The sequence below is a fragment of the Tachysurus fulvidraco genome, chromosome 3 (assembly GCF_022655615.1).
Source record: "Tachysurus fulvidraco isolate hzauxx_2018 chromosome 3, HZAU_PFXX_2.0, whole genome shotgun sequence".
NCBI lineage: Eukaryota > Metazoa > Chordata > Actinopteri > Siluriformes > Bagridae > Tachysurus > Tachysurus fulvidraco.
The window spans coordinates 10247059-10260686 of NC_062520.1; the positions used below are offsets into that span (position 1 = coordinate 10247059).

At 36.9% G+C, this 13628-nt stretch overlaps 1 protein-coding gene across 4 annotated transcripts in view; it reads right to left on the bottom strand.

The window, feature by feature from the left end:
* The window catches only part of slc12a7b (solute carrier family 12 member 7b), a 69204-nt gene that overhangs the window by 48914 nt on the left and 6662 nt on the right, over nucleotides 1-13628 (bottom strand). The window contains exon 1 of one of the 4 annotated variants that reach the window (XM_047810907.1): nucleotides 4620-5058. The exons of the other annotated variants lie outside the window; for them this stretch is intronic. Within the exon in view, the coding sequence (XP_047666863.1) occupies nucleotides 4620-4725 (106 nt within the window). The 5' untranslated portion in view covers nucleotides 4726-5058. Of the gene's footprint in view, nucleotides 1-4619; nucleotides 5059-13628 lie in introns of those variants that run through there. 4 annotated transcript variants of the gene reach the window in all.

A 13628-nucleotide genomic window follows, 5' to 3' on the forward strand; every position in this document is an offset into this window, starting at 1 on the left:
CAAACACATCTCTATTAAAATAAACTGATTAATCAGAATAAAAAAACAGTGATAAAAAGGCAGTCACCTGAGTATGTAGGAGGATTGCAATGTCTAAACTCCGATGTTGTACGGTATGAATACCTAATTACGTATTTTAATTCAGTTATATCCTGTTAAATAACAGGGGATGTGGTTGCCTAAAGGTTCAAATCCCAGATCCACCAAACTAGCACTGCTGGGGCCCTGAGCAAGACCCTTAACCCTCAATTGCTCAACTGTATAAAATAAGATAAAATGTAAGTCGAGCTGGATACGTGCATCTGCCAAATGCTGTAGATGTAAAAGCAGAATCAATGGGGTTTCTTTGTCAGCCTTTAAAATGTGAAGAGTTTTGTTTTTACAGTAATTTCATGGATTATTTTTTCTTTCAGCTTTTCCAACCTGAATTTTCAATATCCCACACACACTGGAACACACACTGGATGACATGCCCCTACTCCATGATTTAGCACAGCCAATCCACCTACTGCCATGTTTCTTGGAGGTGGGAAAGAAGCCACATAGACATACAGGAAGAACAGGTCTGGACAGATAGAAACTGGAACTCAGGATCAATCCAGCTGTTAGACAACAATGCTACACAACATGTGGTCATTAACATTTATATTGCATTACCATATTTACAAAATCGCAGGTCACACCAATCTTGTCATGTGATAAAATGCTCAAGCAGGAAAAATGATCAGTCACAGTGCATGAATGTCTGTGATTCATCAGAAAATTCCCAGAATGAGGAACATGATTAAGGAAATTGTCTGCAATACACATTGCTTTGCCCTTTACTCCTCAAAAACATGATTGTGATTATACAAAGTAAGCTCAAAACAAGTGAAAAATATGCTAGAAATATTTATAAAAGCTTTGTACAGGTTAGCGTTTTGAAAAAGAAAAAAAAAAAAGGAACAAAATTAAACTACCAATATTGCCAAAACCTGTATTTACATTGATAAATATGACCCATAAGTCATTAGTATACTGTACTACAGGTATATGAGATGGTAAAAAACAAACCCCGCAGGACAGGTTAGACAGGTAGAGGTGTTTTTGGACGTCACTAAGAAAGCACCGACTGAACAGACTGACTTGGGACTAGGTACCAATCATAATACGAAGAAACAACACTTGCATAAAAATAATGAGTCAGAAACAGAAATGCAGAAATGACGAAGAAACACACAAACCAGCAACAGTTAACAGCCAGGAAAAAGCCAGTGGTTGTGGGGGTAGAACATTGACTAAAACTTGACACCAGAGGAGAAAAGGTTAAAAACAGGAAGCACATGGCAGTGTGAATCACTGGTCAAAACACAGCTTTGTTAATACAACTGAAATGAACTGATGATAAAGTCTTACAGCACCAGAGTGTAGGACTAATAGTATAACTGTCCTATCAATACATCATTACAGTACAGTTAAACACATGGATTAACACAATTTATATTTTATTCTCTCTTTTATTCCACAGAGAGAGGCCATTTTAAAAGAATTGTCCACGCTGAACACAGATGATAGAAAAATACATCTAATAATAAAGCACAGCTAATAATGAAGCTATCTAAACCATGATGTTTAAACCATTTTCACAGTTTTAGGTTTAATGTGATACACCCTGCAAATTGCTAAGTGACAAAAAGTCTCTTTGTTCAGTCAGTAACGGCACTGAGAACGAACTCGTATGGCAGTGAGACTTAATTTTGCACAAATAAACAGACCACAGCACAGGACAGTGTAAAACAAGACAACAACCTAAAACAACAACAATATCAATACAATCCTAAACATGTTCAATACAGTCAGAACAGCCCAAGAAAATGTCCAAAACAGTATCAAAAGAGTATGGAAACAGTCTAAAACAGCCCAAAACTGTGCTAATACAGTGTCTTAAAAGTACAAAACAATACAAATATATCATCAAAAAATCAACAATGCCAAACAGCCCAAAGTTGTGACATCTTCAAAGGTCCAAAACAGAGATAGAACTGTATCAAAAGAGTGCCAATACAGCATTTAAACAGTATAAAACAGTGCTAAAATATCATCCAAAGTCGAAAATATTGCCAGAGCAGCCCCAAAACAGCCCAAACAGCATCAATACAGTCCACAAACAGTGCCAAACCAGCCCAAAGTAATGCCAATACAGCCACAAAATGCACCAGCACAGTGACAAAACAGCCCAAAACACCACTAAAAACAGTTCAGATGTAATTTTCCAATCCTCTGTTTGGGATGTTGGAGCTTTTACGGACCAATGACAGACCAACCAGCTTCGGTGGTTTCACTATTCACACAACAGCACAATAAACCACTTTATTTTCTGTGGCCCAAACCACCACTTTAATGTGGACAGGGAGCCAGAATAAACAAGAAAGATTTGTAAATAAAACAGTAAAGATGGCCATAAATATTAAAGCAAGTACAGAAAAAACATTGGCACGGTTGTGCGTGTTATACACTCTTACACCCGGCACCCTGATGGTTTAGTTGGTTTGTGCCTCTCAACAAAACCTTTGTGTAGTTCTAATCGATTCTCAGTGGAACAAAACTCTCACCACTGATCTGTCTGTTTTCCAGCAGACAAAGACCCTGTCATTTTACTGTCCCACAGAGATTATGATCATCTGTAATGTTCACCTCCACCCTGCTCTATCGGGCTAAAGCAATAGGACGCGAGGTCCTCACTATATCAGCTTACACAAACCTGTGTTCTGAGGCATCTGATACTCTTCCTTGTATTCACACACAAACAAAAGTAGACTCATAAAGGAACAGTTTAAACAGAGAGTGTTAGGAACAGTGATAATAGTCAGAGATAATTTGACATTATATCTAAATTAAGACCTCACTAGTATAAGGTTCTACAGTATCTGACAATTTTGTCATTTTAAGATAAGCCTTTTCTTTTATGCTTAAAAAGACCTAAATCCTACAAAACCTTTTTTTAAAACCACTTTATTTAATATTGTGTTAAACCCTTCACATAAACTGTTATTCAGTGAAATGTAAATTATACAAAGAAAATGAACAAATCTTTGCCAAAAGGTCAGAACATTGTCAAGTACTAGAATACTGATCTATTAAAAACCTTTTAAATGCTATCAAGACATAAGTGAAAATGTGTGAAGATCACCAAGCACTTTAAGGACTTTTTAACAAGGAATTGTATTTCGCCTTCCTTGTCAGTGTCTTTGGATAAAATCATTTATCAACAAATAAACATGGCCTAAATCGAATAAATAAAACGCAACATTGGCTTCAGGTCTTCATATTTCTGCCAGTAACCTCTGTAAAATAGACAGAATAAAGAATCCAGGGTTAAGCAGGTCATTTGTGAATGCTAACTCTGAAACCATTGTTGCAAAAAAAAAAGTCACCTATTGTGAAAGCATGATATTTGACTCTTATGCTGGGCAATCTCTTCATAAATCGATTTTTTAAGGTCTCATTATTTGCTACCCTCAATTACAGCTAAAGCGTCCCCAAAACCCTGGGATGAGATTCTGAACTACAGATCTGATCTGAGTTTACAGTTAATTTCAGGTTCTTCTTTGGGAGGAGCTCAGAAATAATTTGACACAGATGCCTAGCTTTCAGCTGCAGTATGCAATCAGAGAGAAAGAGACAGGCATATCCTTATGGTTTCTCAGAAGCCTTTTGAGATAATACAGCCAGTCGTCAACGAGACGAAGTTCAGCGTCGGACACTTCGATCCTCTTCATAGATGAGCAGTGGTTGTGATATTTAACTGTGTTAAACAAACAAACAAAAAACATAATTCCACCTACACTGCTAAGATGACTGATAGGTGGACTGTCAACTTCCATTAAAGGCGACAAACAGATAGCGAGCTACAAGGCCGATCAATAGAACTGGCTGGTGCGTGAATACACTCAGAGTAGAGGTGGTGAAGAAAAGCAGGCATTGCACAACCCAGGACCCCGTTATAGTCATTTAACCTAACATAACCCTCAACAAGACTTCAGCTTCTCCACTGAGTCTATAAAAGTGTAAGTGCACACCATGTTACAATTAACAGGAACACATTGAAACAATAAAAAAATGTTTTTGCAGTACTGGCTCGATAGTCTGTTAGGAGTTGGAACGCCGCTATACAGAGGAACCCGATGACCTTTTGTGCAATCTGTATGCTCAGAGTGAGCATTGAATCAACGTGCAGATGATAACAGTGAGGCAGTGGAACAGGCTGTGCTAGTAAATATGGAAGCATCAACTCTATTAGTAGTTTACCATAACTCCAGCACAGACACCAAACAATACCAAAAGTGAGTGAGTAAGTAAGTAAGTAAGTAAGTAAATAAATAAATAAATAAATAAATAAATAAATAGTTGACCACCACAAGATTATACTGTTGAATGTAGATCATGCATGTAAGCAATACGAGCATAAACAAATCAACACTAAAGGTGCAACCCTTCAGATATGCTCCCCTCAAAAGTGTGTAAAAGAGCTCTTAAGAAAGAGCTTGGCTCTGTTTAGCACCACTTTTAACGCAAATAGTGTCCTGCCTACACAATGTAGTTTTCTAGAAACTTCCACAAACCACGTGAGATGTGCTCACCTGCAGAGTCTTCATCTTCCTCTCTCAGGATGTTGTCATCAATGCTGTTTTCCTGAGGTGAATTCCTGCCGTCATCCACGGGAACCACCGTGAAGTTTGTAGGCATTTTTACAGCATGTGCTTCTTACCAAGTGCGTCTCCTACTCCTTATCTGTCCCTCTCTCTCTCTCTCTCTCTCTCTCTCTCTCTCTCTCTCTCTCTCTCTCGAGCACGCTCACTCGCTCCGTCTTACTCGTTCTGTTTATCGTCTTTTTTATCTTCCTCCAGGAAGCAACTCCTTCTCGTCCTGTGCAATGACTTATCTGAGAGAAATTCTGTTTCACTCTGAGTGCTTGGATACCGGTGGCCCATGTGACCAGCCCTCTGACAAATATGGAGCAGCCACGCCCAACTGTCCACGCACGCATGCACCCACATGCATAGCCTGGTGTAGTCTGTCTCTTGTCTGCAGCAGCGAGAATCTCCAAAGACAGACAGGACCAGAAAGTGCAAGAGTTGAAAGGATGTATTGATTAAGCTAAGCTCTCTAGCCACTTCCTGTCTCTCTTAAAAAGGGTGAAGGGGTATGACGTAACAATGAGTGACAGACTATGTGCACTTAAATGCTCATCCTAACATTACTGCATGTAGCTTAGGGAAAGAGAATAACATGCATTTCTAGTCAACAGAGACCTCAGCACCAGCACTCACTGCTGAATTGTTCCAGGAATGCAAGTGTGCATAGCAAAAACTGGCATCAGCTACATGATAAACAGCTTATACGGTTTGCTGTTATTAGCCAGGATCTTATCATAATGTCACTCCACATACAGAGCTCTCCTGTTTGCACTCAATGCTTCACTACAAGATCAGGTTTCGAGGAAAAATACAGGAATGTATATAAGACCCTCCCTACATTAGGGCTATATCAGAATTAAATATGTATAGTATATTAATATAATATTATGGTGGGTATTATTAGTGCTTAATCAGCATTACCCTATGTAACACAACTGAGTGCATTTATTTTTATATAATTTGTTTATTTAAAAAAGTTTAAAAATTAAAGACTGACACAGAACAAAAGTGTCATCAAGATACTACAAGTTCAAACCCCAACAATACCAGAGTCAAGAGAGCCCAAGAGAGCAGAACTGGCCATGCTTTCTTTGTGTGTGGATCACGTTACTCTCATAACCCTCATTCTGATGACTCATTACTCTCCCCTTCCCATTAGAATGACTCTAGCCAATACAGTATATTCAACATCATTCACACATTTCTTCACGTTTTAATAATTTAAAACGTTGCTATTTGATAGAACGGCTTGGTCGACTTTTCTCATTTAACTCCATTGAAATATTATTTAAACTAGTGGCCAAAACAGGAACTGCAACAACTGCCATCTGAGGCCCCTATGGCATGAATCACGTTTCAGTGGAGGAGGAGCAACAGACAAGACAGATAATTACAGGGTTGCCAAATTAAGCTAGTTTAAAAACTTAACACAGCCAGCTAGTCAGAATTGAATCTAATACATTTAAATACAAAGGGTGTCTTTTGTAAGTCACATTTGTAAGTAATGACAGTGTGTTTATGATGTACAGATATATTCTAAGGATTGGCAGAGAAAAAGAGATCATGGAATATGAGAAAAATGTGTTCACCACAGTGACCATGTTTCAGGCTAAAAGTCTAAAAATAAGAATGTGTGAAATTCTGAAAATCTGCCGTTTCTAATGCCAAAATTGTTTAAGCTGTGTTCATGAATTTTGTTTGTTTGTTCAATTGCAGTTGAACTGGAAATATTACTGGCAAACACACCTACCGAACTTGAAAAAAAAAAAAGGTATGTTTAAAACCGGGTAATCAAGCTGCTGGAATGACTATGTTCTCAACTCAAACGGGGTTACTCTAGTTAAGTGTAATAGACCTTTTAATGAGTTTTCTTTGAGGCTGTTGTTATTAACAACCCATTTATTTAGACAATGACTTCTCAAATGGCTTATAATGCATCCAAATGTTTAACGATAGGTTGTACAACCCTACTGAGAGTCTCTATATTCAGTTCCTTTTCTTGCTCCAGATTGTCACCTCGTGTCGTGATTCACGATCATCCGATGCTTTACCTTTCTGAGTTCAACAGGAAGTCCTATCACATTCATACTGTATGACGCTCAAAGTGTTTCCTCAGTTCTTCATGGGTTCCTATTAATGTGATACGGTTGCATTACGGGTAAAGCAGACTGTAAATTTCATTGTGAAACATTTTTTAAACAGGAAACTCTTGTGACAAACATAGTACAATGAATATATAAAACATACTTTAAAGTAGCTGTCACACAGAATATGCATTTTATAAAACACCCACTTTGTTTCACTCCTGAAAACACAACATACAGCACACCAACTTAAATTATTAGCCTTAAACACATTAACAAACATATGCAACAATAAGTTATTAACCATACAAATCTTTATTTTACCAGAATCAGAAAAGTTCAACACTATTCAAACATATTCTTATCATCAGAAATAACTGCAATGTGCTGCAGACAAGCTAGAGGGATTTTCTTAAGTGCCAGGCTCACCCAGGCATCACATTTATCTATCAGGACGCAGACAGAGCGGCACTATTTACTCCACGTTCCAGTAGCTGGTTATAGTGTAAAGAACAAGGAGGCCATCCTTAGAAGAACATCCCCAAAACATCATCACCTCCCCCACATTGCTGTAGTACTCAGGAAATGGTTGGAACTGTGTGTTCCATGTGATAGGAGAACTCCCTTACTTTTATTTGGTTTCATAATGATTATAGGACAAACTATTTTAAGACCTTTCCATATAAAGCATGTTAAAGAAAAAAAAATAGTTGTTCAAATTCATGGAAATTTATCACTGACAAATTCCATTAGGTAAAGCAATTATTTCCAGCTGTGTATTCTTTATAAACCATATGATCCTTCCTCATGTGTCAGTGTGGCACAACACAAGCACTGAGGGTTTATTAACTGCGGTCTCTAAAGCACAAAGGATATGTATATGCTTTCATTGAAGTATCTGTTTGACTTCGTGTTCCCTCTGCAAATGCAAAATACCAGCGCTTACTCACAAAGCCCAAAAAAGACCCTAGAACCTGAAGGAAGCCTTGCTCCAAACCATGTTTCATTCCAGACACAAGCATAGCTTGACTTGACACAGTGCCAGGTAATGTCAAGGCTGTGTTCCCTCCACTAGCTTCCTGTAGCTGCTTACAGGCAATATGAAATACAAGTCCTTGCTTACAAAGCCAAAAACAAACCGCACCTACCTTAAGATACATAGCAAAAACTCTGCTTTTGACCATGTTCCCTTCCAGACAGAAAAAGGCTTTGCCTTATGCACACTCCCTCAACACATAAGGATAACACCCATCAAGAATCTTCCCTGTCCTTCCACCCAGAAATGAATGAACTTTTCATTACATTTTTACCAAACACTAATTTAGTTTAAAAAAAGAAAGAAAACTCTATACACTATAGCTTTATAACAATATAGCTTTATATCACTATAGATTTACAGAATTCTTAGACCTTGACTTCAATTCAATATTAAAAGATTCAAAGTTGCATTATTTGGACAATATGTACCCATGTTCTTGTGTATGTGCAAATGTGACAGGTGTGATATGTATGATCAGGTGGTGTGTATGTGTGTGCGTGTGTGTGTGTGTGTTAAGTATGTTCAGAAGCGTTGGAGGGTGTTACTGGTCATGAGTTCAGGGCTCTGAGGGCTTGGGGACTTTTTCAACCCACTGTATTCCACTTGGAAGTCTGCATATAGAAGTAAATGCATCTACGCGGATGTGCACTGAACCAATCAGATTGCACTCCAGGATTCTGAAGCTTGTAGCCAGAAAAGTATAAAAAAATTTAAAAAAATTAAAAAAATGTCTTTAATCTCAGAATCTTCCTTACGCTGTGGGTGGAGAGAGTACTCCATTAAAGACTCAACAACAACCCGATTTCTGTAAAGAAATGCGATTGGTCAGTAATCCTGTTACAATACGGCAATTGAAATGTGCCATTTGGATCAGTGATGTATGTAACCTTTAGTGAACATTAAAGAACAGAGCTGAAAGGTCTACGTTTTAAACACATTTGCAGTAAGTATCTCTAATAAAGTATCCTGTTTTTCAGTAAAAGGCTCAACTGATGTGCAGGATGTGATTCATGTCACATGTGCAGCACATTTCATAATTTTCCATTATATTATATTACATATTAGAATAATGGTCAGTATAATAGCCAATGCGCAGGAGTGTGTGTGTGTGTGTGTGTGTGTGTGTGTGTGTGTGTGCGTGTGTGATGGGATTAACAGAAAAGTTCACCTCATTTCAAAGTCAGAACCAACAGTATCACTATCCTCCTGCGTTCCGGCCCCTGTGGTTTAACATGGCTATTCCCAGAGTATTGATCCTTCAGGAAATACAAGAGACATGCAGAGATAAGGTTTCCAATGCACCAACTCTAAGCTGCAGTGCCCGATCTTTTTTGAAGTATTGTATACAGGTCACCCTGATAATTAGACTATAAAGTGAAGTATTAGTTACACTAAACTAGTTACACTAAACTTTTGTTTTGGTTCATAACAGAAGTCAAAAAATGACTCTGGGACATTCACAGAGCTGTTCCTGTATTCCTGACAGAGACTTTAAATAACTGTCTTAAACCCTGCTGTGTTTAAGGATACAACCAGCCTTCAGGCACTCGAGCATATCTTAGGAACTGTAGTGCACCAAGACGAGCATTTACACACGTTTGTTTTGTCTGATCTTAATATTTAACCTTTGCTTTATTGACCGTGTCATGCTCTAAGACCTGTATTTGTTATGTATGCTGAAACAGCTCTCATTTACTTTGTATCCTAACAACTAATGCCCCTGGCAAACATCATCACTGCTAAGCGATCATGTGGAGCGAGAAAGTGCACACAGAGAGCCAGCTGTTAATGACAGACAGGGAAAGATGGACAAGGCAATTCCTCGCTAAATCCTATTGCTCATTCAAATCCGATAGGGTTCTCGTACGTTGGATTTTGATTAAAGTCAGATTAACGTTTCTAAGAATTCTCCCTGCACGTTACATTACCTGATATCTGGCGTGTCTGCACGTCATCTGGCACACCATATCCAGATAATTGTTAGCAACAGTATAAAATAAGAACTACATTCCTAATTCTGGGTCACGATAGAACAGATAGATCACAATAAATCAAAATGGCCTGTTTCCTGATTTCTTTTTTCTTTAGAAACTATTGTAAATATAACCACTACAGTTACTCTATGGTTTGGGGAATCAGGTATGCTTCAATGGGGAACTGTGCAGGTGAAAGTATGCGTCTTGTGTACGCTTCCTCCATGATGGATCGTGTAGCGTAGGCACTGCTATGTCCATAAAGCAACAGACTGTAAATGAAGTCGTTAAGCGTGAGGAACATACGGATTTAAAATTTTGAAACTGATGTAGTGTTCATTAGTCATAAGGGTTTATGACTAATTTTTACATCACATTTCTACTTCATTCTTTCCGAGAACGTTTACTTAAAAGCTCGGCATATCGCTGCTGAATCCTTGTGAGGTTCGATTTCTTTTTCACTGAGAACTGATCAAACAACTCAATACCGTATACTTAATATCAAGTTTTTATCAAATTTTTACTTAATATCAAATCTCTTCAGTTTTTCCTCCTCTATAAAAGCACAGTACAAACAAAATCTCATTGTAGTGTTTCATTATTATAAGGGTGATATTCCTTCTACTATGTGAAGAAGACTCTGATTTTACACCGATGTATAAACAAATCAGAGTGGAATTACACAGTAAGTGATCGTGCGAATCCCCAAAACAATCACAGAACAGAAACATTCATCTGGAACATCTTATTTATCGAGGTTTCTCTATGATGCAAAATTATTCAAGACTCCTGCAGAGCCAAAGATTACAGTCCCAGCTTCGGAATTGTTCACTGTTTGATCCTTTTAACTTGGAGAGCAAACATATGATGACAAGGTGTTTAAACTAGAAAAAAGAAACAAAAGAAAAAAAGAGGTTAAGTGTATTTCTGTAGAAAAGAAGCAGGAACTGACAAATGGATGTTATGTTTGATGTAGACAAACAGTATAGTTATCAGTTTAGCAGCTGCTTCTATCAACCACGGAGATGAAAACTTATGGTCAGGAATGAGCTGGAAAATGAAGTTAATTCATTTTCCACCATATAAAATCAACTCGTCAGTAATGTAGTCTGACTGTGAAATATCTATTTGTTTTCATTATAAAATTAAATCACCATATTCATCAGTCACCGTATTGTATGCTATATTTTTCAATATATTGTCTACTTTTCCTTGCACAGCTAATTCCATTCTTCCTAAATACACAATTGTCGGATATATTTATACGTATATTTATAATCACACTGTCCAGTGTCACCCAAATGAGGATGAGGTTCGCCTTTGAGTCTGGTTCCTCTCAAGGTTTCTTACTTTTCCATCTAAGGGAGTTTTTCCTCTCCACAGTCGCCTCAGGCCTGATCGTTGGGGATAAAAACAAACACATTTACTTATATTATATTAATTCATTATATTATATGAATTTTTGTATTATATTAATTTTCCTATAATATATATATTTTTTGCATTTTATTTTACTTATTTTTTATAACAGTTATTTCACTGATACACGTTGTACTGTGCATCTTTGTGTAGATGACATACAATTTTTATTTTCATTTGAATTTGAAATACTTGAGTGCGTTCATAAAATAAATCTGTAGCACAACACCACCAATCTCTTACTGTTAAAGAGCTAAAAGCAACAAGCAAGTTATCATTTATCTTATCTGTCTGTCTATCTAATTTAAAGATCTTTAATTACTGAATATTGAAGAAGATATGTTGGAAAAAGTATTTGTGACTGTAGCACCACCTCCTGGTGACCCTGAGCAAAAGCAATACATTTTTCTTTCCAGACATTAGTGGAAAATTCCACATGATGTTAAAAAAGAACCTGGAAGGACGTCTTACCTGAGTGAGTTAAAAAGTAGACTAAAATAGGATTAGGATCACAATCTTCTTCACAATCTTCTACATTACAAAGCTTAGGCATCATGCAAATCTGAACATACTTTTCATCTATGGTGCATATTCAAATATGAAGAAAAAAAAAACTTTTAAGGTAGGCGTGATATCCTAGGGAAAATTCTCTCATCCACACAGCCTACCCTGAATTCCCAGTAATTTTGGGCTTTAAAAAAAGAACAAGAACCTCGGAGTCATAAATGACGTTAAAGGTACAGTACGAGGTAGTCAAGTCAAACAGGTAACTGTGATGCAATGACAATTTACAGTAGGAACACAGTGAAAGAGGACTGAAATTTCTTCTTTCTTCCACCACACACTGTAACTGCATCATGTTAGAGTCATTCTGCTTTGTTGTTTAGGTAAAAAAATAAAAAATTGTCAGCTGTACCATGCTGATGTGCTCTAGAAGCATAGAGCATATGTTTAGATGCAACCAAATAACGTTTTGATGTCTGAACCGAACTGAAATGCCTTTATTTAAAACTCTCAATTGATCTGATTTAAAGGGGTTATATGAAACAATCCAGTAAAAAAATTATAAATAAATAAATAATAGTAATAATAATATACAAAATATTATAATAATAAATGAATTTATAAAAAATAAAAATAAATTATGCATGTAAACACATGTAAATGTGTTTTTTTTTACTGTTTGCTTTTTTAATGCTTTTTATTCACAACAACAGATGCTCAGAGGTCTTTTCAGAAATCATATAATGTACCTGTAAGCAAATTGGATTGCAATGTTTAGTGTACATAAAAATAATACTCTTAGAATCTGCAATCGGATCGAATTCATTCAGATTGTGGAAGGTGGGCGCATGTGAACATACATACTATTTAAAGAGACTGTGTGGATAAAAAATAACCTATAAGAAATCTGATCTAGTGAATTAAAGCTGCAATAAATCTTGACCTATTCAGTTGTTTTGAAAATGACCTCTGTGTTTATCCGACTGGCTAAAAGAAATGAAAAGTGTGGAGAAAAACAGATATTTAACCTTGAGGTATATACACTTTTGGTCTCAATTATATTGTGTGTATGCATTCAATCAAGTAAAGAGCCAAATGCTTATTCACAAAAAAAAAGAAAAGAATATTTTACACAGCATCTATTACAATTTCACCTCTTATGAGGCCCAGATTATAAAAGTAGTAAGAGCACTGAAGTGACGAAGTCGTCTGTGTACAGGACATCAATCTGCATGACGCATTCGAAAAATAAATACAGTAAGAACTTCTAAACATAGAAAGAACTGACAGGAATTTTGACCAGCCTAATCTAGAGAGTCGACACAAGTACACTCACAGGCTGTACACTCACAGGCTGTCTCGAATGTTGCACACATGTATGCGTCTCTCTCAGCTGTCTGCTTGACAAGCCTGGATCAGGTGATGCTTTATTTTTCCCTCTTATGCAATGGGTGAGTTGTGCCCAGCATGCCACAGGAAGCCCGGGTGACTGGTAAAGGCTTCCTGAGGTATGAGGAGAGGGAGTGTCAGGGGAAGTCACCTAAAACCACAGACACATCAGCTTTTCACGCCAGCAGCTTAAGGCCAATAACTGAAAGAGACAGCTGAGTAGAGTTGAAATGAAATTCAATAACGTAGCATAATCTACAGACTGATGACTCACACGTCTGTAGCATTAATGAAGAAATTCTATGAATTTACAGAGAGGTCATTCTGCCATGACATTTTTTAGGACCTCTTTAGGATTCTCAAGTTATTTAATATGACAAGAACAACCAGGCCCGATTCATAAATAATCAATTTAGATCATTAAAAAAATAGAAACATACAGGGGGCTGCCATGATTAAAAAATTAGCTAAATGAATCAAATATATTATTATATATTATACAATATATTACAAAAACACTATCTTAATTTAGAAGTCACTTACT